Genomic DNA, 8,417 nt, shown 5'->3' with positions numbered 1-8,417 from the left:
TCTGCGTTTGTTTTCCCGACCGATGCCACGCCCACCGCGCAGCGCGAGGGATGGGCCGCTGGGATGGGATGGACGGGAGAAGCGCGTCCTCCACGACCGTTTATTCAGTGATACTACAACAACAACGAAAAACTAAAACCAAACTGTGTAAGATAAAACAAGTGGAACATCAGAATAAATAAATAAATATAATAGAAAAAATACTTTCAAACAAAACTTTTTTTAAAATATTTTCTTTAAATTACTTAATAAAAAAGTTTTATAATAAATACAATAAATAGATATCAATATGCTGAAAAACAAAAGCATTCATTTTATCCGGAGCCTAATGTCCCAGTGCTGTCGTTGGAACACATAGGAAGAGCCCCACCTTGTGGCAGGAGGACGGCTGCTTGTGAATCCGGCGTCCCACAGCAGCGCTTGAACAGTTTGTCACGTCACAACCTCCGGTTTCAATGTGCTTTATTTGGATTTTATGTGATTGAGCAACACAGGGTAAGGTTTCCAAACGTTTTAGCAAATAGGACAATAGGTTACTCGCCTTCCATCCCCCTTTACACTGATACCCTGAAATAAAATCCAGTGCAGCCCAATTTTAGAGGTTTTTCAAGCTTATTATGAATGCAGTTATTGTTTGAAGGCATCAGAGGCTTGTTTGCCAAAAAGCAGCATCATAAAGACCAGGGAACAGCCCGGAAAGGCCGGGGATAAAGCTGTGCAAACATTTAAAGCAGTATTGTCATATCTTAAAAAAAAATAAAATAAAAAATATATATATACATATATATATATATATATATATATATATATATATATATATATATATATATATATATATATATATATATATATATATATATATATATATCCTCTGCACTCCACACTTATGCATTCATTTATCCAGCCTTTAACATAAAATGTGAATGAAATACATTTAAGTTTGTAACTTGCCAAAGGCACTGCTGCAAAAAATAAAATGTAAAGTGGTTCTAAAAGGTGGTGAGTGCAAAATGAAAATAATGGAAGCTACAAGCAAGAAGCCAGTAAGCAACCAACTAACCCAAAAGTATTTCAGAAAAATGCTGAATTTAAAAGGACATTATTGGTGTGGAAAAATTTAAAACACATAATACATAAAACATCATACACATCTCATATTTTAATTTGTCAAACAGCAGACACATTTATATGAATACATCCAACAGATCAGAAACAAGCAATTGTGTCTTTATAGGAGGCAAGAATGTGAAAATCTTGGGAAAGGAATCACATCTTTTATATTATCAACTCCAAGAATGCACTGCAAATATCGCTCAAATCCCAATCCGAAGCCTCCATGGGGAACAGCGCCAAAGCGTCTTAAATCCAGATACCTACGGAAAAAAAACATTAAACTGTTACTGAAACATCTGTATTATATCAAAATATAGATAATCTAAATGTATTGCTTGTGTTATCTTTTTACCAGCTGTAGTTGTCCTCTAATCCAACCCTAAAAAAGAAAGTGAATATTATGTTAAAAACCACAGCTCAAAATGTCAACATTAGTACACTTTATACAGTCATATTGTATAAATTTGAATATTATTGAAAGTTAATTTATTTCATTAACTCAATTCACTAAGGGAAACACATTATCTAGATTAAAACAGATGGATGATGATTTAAAGCCTTTATTTCTGTTAATTATGTTTTTTTTTTTCACCTCCAGCTGTTTAAAACACAACATTTAACACTAGAATATTGCATGAGATGAATAAAAAAGCAACACCTTTTAAAGCAGAAATGGGAGCTAAAAGAAAAGTAGGTTTAATACCGGCTTAAAGATTTTTTTTTTTTTTAGGAGGAACTTTTAATCTGACAGACGAGCCTCTTAGAAACACATATTCTAATTTGTTGAATACATGAAACAGTGAAATGCGAATAACTTCTTTATTTTGCAACATCCAGTCTAATCACTACACATTCCTGTGTGGTTAACGTGAATCTTTAAATAAATAGCAACATGTTCAGGATGAAAAAATCTAAACGGAGCAGCCCGTGTCCTTTGTTAACATTCATGCACTAGCCTGGTGAGTGGAGGTTTAAGGAACCTCAGATCAAATTAGGAAAAAGGAAAAATCTGACTTTTTTCACCTTTAAACTTTTTTGCTGCCATTCATGTAAGAAGTTTTTGTGAGACAATGCTCATAAGCAGAACTGTATTAAGAAAATCATCTGGTGACTGGAATTGGCCCAACATTCAGCATTTGGAAAGTCAAAAATCCAAAATCATCGGTGAACGTCACCAGACCAAAGTGACACCAACGCTCTTCATGTATACACTGCTACTGAGGGAAGAACACTCTATGATAGAGATTTTCAGTTTAGCAATAATAATAATGATAATCATCTTTATTGTCATTGCAACATACATTCCAATGAAATTTGTTCTCTGGGGAGCAGTGGGCTCCCACTGTGGGGAGCAACCTGATTGTTAAGGGTCTTGCTCAGGGACCCAGTGTGGGAGAACCCAGAACCTCCGGGACACAAGCGCAATGCTCTAACCACTAGGCCACCACGCCCCCAAAGGTTCCACCCAGCAGGTTGTCAGTTCAAACCCCGAGGATGAACCAAAGGCTTGCGCATGCAAGGTGTTTAAATTGAAGTCAGAGGAGGCACAGAGATGTAAAAACCTTTTTAAAATAAATTGTATTTTCAATGCCGCGTCTATGCTTCAGGCTGTGACAGTGCGAGAGAGCAATTCGACATATAAGAGGAAGGTTGCATGAACACAGCAAAGTGGCTCTGTTCTGTCATTTACAGGTTTCAACCTCTGTGATGGAGCATGGTCAATTTGCACATCTTGGCAGCCTTTTTGAAACGTCAGAAATCAGGTGATTAATCTACATTCTCTAGGGAACACACACTGGTTTTATAATATGAATCACACCGACTGTGCTAAAACCTAATATCAGACAGAATCAGATTAAAATGAGGATAGTTTTACTATTCTTTTTGTTGCCAAAGATATATGCTTTTCAAAAACATTAGATCAGTGCATCTCTTCCTCTAATTAACCTGTTTCTTATTCTAATCGCTCATAAAAAGCTTTATCAACTCAATGCAGACGGCCTAACCATTGGCCTGCGGATTTTTCTTACTGTTTCAGCCGAGCCGTCAGCAGATCCAGCCTCTCCTCTCTTAGCGAGCCCCCGCAGAGCTCTCCAACTCCTGGCACGAGAAGGTCCACCGCAGCTGTCTGCGCACAAACAGCTAAAGTCAGCTAAGATATGCAAATCGCCGCCATGGTCCAAGTGGGATTACAAATGGGGCAAACGAGCGGCGAAATCGCGGCATCTCTCTGCATTCCTGCACAAGATAAACACTTCTTACAGTATGCCTCGGCTGGTCCTGGTTGTCCCTCGCATAAAAAGGCTTCAGGTCATAGGGATAATCGGTGACGAAAACTGGAACGTTTCCGCAATGCTTCACCAGATGCTTCTCATGCTCGGTCATAAGGTCACAGCCCCACTGCAGCAAAGAAGAACGGAGGTCAGAGCGGACATCTGTGGCAGGAGATTTAAACAGTAAGCCTACTGTAAATAAACAATTCCACTCACATCTGTGGGGAAGGTAAATTTCTCAGAGCTGCGGTTTAAGATGTCTATAGCCTCGGTATAGGTAATCCTTTAAGAAGATAATATCACACGGTCGGCATTGAAAGACTTTATTTTTTTCCTACGCTTCAGTTTTAACATAAACAGACACACTCACACAGGGAAGCTCTTGTTCAGCATGGCCTCCACGGTATCCTTGGATTATGCAAATTCAGCAGAGGCAGAACGTTACCAGGAGTTATAATGAAATCAGGGGGCAGCCAAAAACGGTTTGGAGGAAAGATGCAGGTTATGGACGTCCTTCAGGACTCACCCTGTGCCCAGGAGTCACATGTCGGTGAAACAAATCCACGTCCTCCACACAGCGAGCCAACACACGCTCAGTGGCAGACCGGAACATGTCCTCCATGACCTAAACGGCAGGCCAGGTTTAATAATTAATGATTTCGTGTGTAACTTTTAACAAGGATAACTTTAACATTCACACTGGCTGTGTTTTAAAAATCCAACCTAATCTATTTTGCTCAGAAGACGGTGCTCATTTCATACGTGTGTAAAGCTCAATATCAATGTTTTGAATTTGCTTGGACACCTAAGTGTATAGAAACCAAATGGCTTCAGGAAGAGAAATAATAAATGTGTATATATACACAAATAAAATTAAGGAATTACATATTGTGTTTACAATATCATGATATTGTGTTTACAATATCACCCCAGTCCATGTATGAAATACATGGCACAGAGGTTAGGGGGTTTGTCTTGCAATTGGCGGGTTGCCGGTTCCATCCCCTGCTCTGACTGTCTCTGTCGTTGTGTCCTTGGGCAAGACACTTCACCCGCATTGCCTGCTGGCAGTGGTCAGAGGGCCCGGTGGCGCCGTTGTATGGCAGCCTCGCCTCTGTCAGTCCGCCCCAGGGCAGCTGTGGCTACTTACATAGCTCACCACCGTCAGGGTGTGAATGTGTGTGTGAATGGGTGAATGACTAAGACTGTAGTATAAAGCGCTTTGGAGGTCGTCAAGACTAGTTAAAAGCGCTATACAAGTACAAGACATTTACCATATTTGGAAGCAATATGTATAACAATATGCGCAGAAAATGCAAAATATAAAATAATCGATTACCTGAAAAAAATATGGGAAACGGATAAGGAAAGAAAGAACTTCTGCTTATATCATTGCAACATTCAAATTAAATAAATATGGCGTATTGACCCTCATACTACAACAAAGTTAAATGCTACATCTGTGTAAGACGAAACCCATTCGTGGCAAAATGAAAGTATGGTTTCATATCTCTTCTATGTATCTACAGTTTGAGTTTTACTTTCAAATATTTTCCATTTTCCTGCCATTCAGAGCAGACCTTTGTTGACCTTTGTTTACCTTTGGACTGCAACAGCTACACCCGTCATCTGTGGCATTCCCAAGTGCTTTTATCTTCAAATAACATAAAAGGCTTGTTTTGTTTCTGCCTTTAGAGACAAAAACTTTCCTGAATAGTTAGTAGGATAATGGGCTTTGTTGACACTGTTCCCCTGTATGAAATCACTTTTGTCCCTGAAGTGACGTCAGTGCTTGCGGCGTCACCATGTTCCCTCTGTGAGTTGACTTCATTCAGATGATAGGTGTAATTAACTCCAACATACCGAAGCTTTGACATTTGAAGCTATAACATATTCATCTACTTGATGAATGATGCATTTTTTTTCCCTATGGGGATAACATAAGAGTACCTTGGTGAGATCCTCTAAGGACTCGGTGAAGGATATCTCTGCCTCAACCATAAAAAACTCAGCCAGGTGGCGTCTGCTTTGCGAATTCTCTGCTCTAAAAGTTGGGCCGAATGTGTAGACTCTGGAAAAAGCCCTGCAAACATAAGCAACAGCATATAATATTAAACATATTATATAACTTATACATATTATATAACTTAAACATGATAGATAGATAGATAGATAGATAGATAGATAGATAGATAGATAGATAGATAGATAGATAGATAGATAGATAGATAGATAGATAGATAGATAGATAGATAGATAGATAAGTTTTACTCACCCTGACATTACCTCCAGATGAAGCTGTCCTGATACAGTCAGAAAGGCAGGTACAGAGAAAAATTCCTCATCATCCCCAAAATCTGGACCCGATGGCTGTGGTAAAATAAAATAAAAATTGATTTCATTAAAACCGTCGTCAGTAACGCTTTGCTTCACATTACAGCTGAGCATGAGATATAATGCAAACCACTGTGCGCAGACGCTCACCTCCACTTTAAAGAGCTCCCCTGCTCCTTCACAATCGTTTGAAGTGATGATCGGAGTGTGAATCTGTACAAAGCCATGGTCCTGATGGCAAACACCAAACAAACATATTACCGCATGACTTATATTAAGTTCGTAAACCCCAGCACTAGGTCCTTACTTTGAAGTATGAATGAATCGCTGCTGTGGCCTCGCTTCGTATCCTCAGCAGGGAATTGAAGGCATTCGTTCGACACCTGAGATGAGGAAGCTGGCGGATATATTCAAGGCTGTGTCTCTCCTTGATTTTAAATGGAAAATCCTGTGGAGACAGCAATACAGTTGTTTAAACGGTATGAAACACATGGACGTTCAGAATGTAAAACCTAGTTTGAAGCTGTGGTGTGTTTTTAATTTCTTACAACAGGGTTACATCCTCCAACCACACGGATTTGCTCTGCTTCCAGTTCCACTGGCTGCTTTTGATGAGGACTCTTCTTAAGAACGCCAGTGACCTCAACAGCACTGCCAAATGTAAGCAACCTTTAATTTGAGGAAAAATAGAATATTAGGGGACGAATTACTGAAATGATGTAATACATTGTATATTTAACTTCATTCAAAACAGGAAATACCCACTTGGATTTAAAATCTAATTTAAAAGAGTTTCTGGTTCAGATCACAGTTGAAAATAATAATAAAAAAAGCTAAATTACAACATACACATAACAATTTACACATTATAAGACATAAGGGTCATTAAATAAGCAAACAACATGTGCAACAATCAACAGTCTGAACTGTGGAAAGCACAGGTATTTTCACAGTAAAGCTGAACTGCTTACGGATCGTTCATTTCTGATCCAGCAACGACTTGCAGAGACTTCAAGGAGCTTCCATCATTCACATGGAAAAAGATGTTGTTCTTCTGAGATCTAACAGACCTCACCCATCCCTGCAATAACAACTATTCAGTTTATCTACATGCATAAACATTTTTGGCAAAGCAAGAATATTATGATTTGTTCAACAAAATGGCTGACAGAACAAATCATACTTGTTATTCTTTGGAAGTAAATTACATTTAAATTAGGCTATAATAATAATAATATTAATTAGGCTACAATGAAGCTATAATCTGTGATACTTTAACTCAGCGTATTTCTCTCCAGTTGTTTCACAAGAAAACTTATCTCAGGGGAGTAATCCAACAATGCCATCAGAACCTAATATTTGAGTCTTTAGACAGAAAATATTTTAATTTACGCTACAAAAAAAAATCACATTCCATCAATAAGAGAAATTAAAAAGCATATGGAAAAGAGTTTCAAGAAGACATAGCTGATAAACGTAATACTGATACCTGAACTTTAACATCTGCTCCCACCTCAGCTCCCGTGAGTGCTTCGGACACTCGCAGTTTTGTTGAGGTCTTTTTACAGTAACGTCGAAAACCTACCAAAAAAACACCTCGATAGACTGACGCGGCTGCTGCTGAAACGGAGAACGTCTGAACTGCAGCCTGAAACATCACTACAACTCCTGCACTTTCCCACGCAAGAAAACCCCTATAAGCGAAAAATATCACTGCAACAGCTAGAAAGGATAACCAACATATTTTGGAGTTTTCCTTAAGATCTCCTTAAGATCTTCGCAGTTGACTTTCAGCTCTCACGCAGTGAATGCAGAGTGCATTACTTCCTGTTTACGTCTGTCGCCATACGGCCGACAGCGTCACGGGGTGTTAACGGACCAATCAGATTTTTCCACACTTAAGCGCCGTAATTTTATTTAGTGTCTTTTGTTATTCGTTGTTTTTATAATAATAATAATAATAATAATAATAATAATAATAATAATAATAATAATAATAATAATAATCATTTATTATTAATAATAATAACAATTTATTATAAATAATAATAATAATAATAATAATAATAATAATAATAATAATAATAATAATCATTTAAAAAATAATAAAACATAAATAAATAAAGGTACAACTCCGCCCCAGACACATTTTGAAAAATACCACCAAAGTGGACATTTCCAAGAGCACGACTTAATGTGGGCGTGAGGAGTGGGGTTTTTAAAGCAACTATACCTGAATTTACTTTTGTCTGCTTAAGAAAATTGCTTTTTACGCAATGTATTATGAGTTAAAAGACGCAATTTGGCAGATGGAGCCCATGCTTTTTTTTTTTTTTTTTTTTTTTTTTTTTTTTTTTTTTTTAGTATGACTAAGCGGTGAAATACGGACAACCCAGGACGACTATTCTCTGCCAATGGCATAAGAGGTGCAAAGCCATTGCTAAGCAGCAGCTCCTCTAGCACGTGCATGACGGGCTACGTAAGTACAGCACAGCGTTAATGTAAATGACCACTTGCATAATAAAATATCGTTTAGGGGATATAGCCATTCATGACAAAGAAAACAAGGAAAAGTTCCTCAGTTAAGCCTTGTTTCCTCTGGAGGACTGTGGATGAGCTTGAGGAGCCTGTTTAGTCTTGTGCATGTTGACTAGTTCCTTTAAAGGGGGCAAAACTGACACGCTGAAACATGGAATG

At 38.0% G+C, this 8,417-nt stretch overlaps 1 protein-coding gene across 1 annotated transcript; it reads right to left on the bottom strand.

The window, feature by feature from the left end:
* Positions 1 to 1,143: 1,143 nt before the first annotated feature.
* On the bottom strand, positions 1,144 to 7,559 carry nars2 (asparaginyl-tRNA synthetase 2, mitochondrial). Its single transcript, XM_012875254.3, has 14 exons — positions 7,210 to 7,559; positions 6,692 to 6,801; positions 6,269 to 6,389; positions 6,028 to 6,168; positions 5,871 to 5,951; positions 5,662 to 5,756; positions 5,337 to 5,469; positions 3,913 to 4,011; positions 3,757 to 3,794; positions 3,603 to 3,669; positions 3,376 to 3,513; positions 3,144 to 3,241; positions 1,466 to 1,492; positions 1,144 to 1,373 (listed from the first exon to the last, which is right to left on the bottom strand). The coding sequence occupies exons 1-14, from the start codon at positions 7,375 to 7,377 to the stop codon at positions 1,229 to 1,231; spliced, it is 1,461 nt and encodes a 486-aa protein (XP_012730708.2). The 5' UTR covers positions 7,378 to 7,559; the 3' UTR covers positions 1,144 to 1,228.
* Positions 7,560 to 8,417: the final 858 nt, after the last annotated feature.

This window comes from Fundulus heteroclitus, chromosome 18, assembly GCF_011125445.2.
Source record: "Fundulus heteroclitus isolate FHET01 chromosome 18, MU-UCD_Fhet_4.1, whole genome shotgun sequence".
In the NCBI taxonomy this organism is placed as follows: domain Eukaryota; kingdom Metazoa; phylum Chordata; class Actinopteri; order Cyprinodontiformes; family Fundulidae; genus Fundulus; species Fundulus heteroclitus.
The sequence above is the reverse complement of the archived record's forward strand: the minus strand, read 5'-3'. Positions and strand labels throughout refer to the sequence as shown.

What these genes read in the sequence shown, in the direction of transcription:
- nars2 (XM_012875254.3), bottom strand. Translation starts at nt 7,377, where the DNA reads ATGTTTCAGGCTGCAGTTCAGACGTTCTCCGTTTCAGCAGCAGCCGCG. An exon ending in GGGAGCTCTTTAAAGTGGAG is followed by an intron (nt 5,757 to 5,870) that starts GTGAGCGTCTGC and finishes ATTTTACCACAG; the next exon opens with CCATCGGGTCCAGATTTTGG. An exon ending in TTAGAGGACAACTACAGCTG is followed by an intron (nt 1,374 to 1,465) that starts GTAAAAAGATAA and finishes TTTTTTCCGTAG; the next exon opens with GTATCTGGATTTAAGACGCT.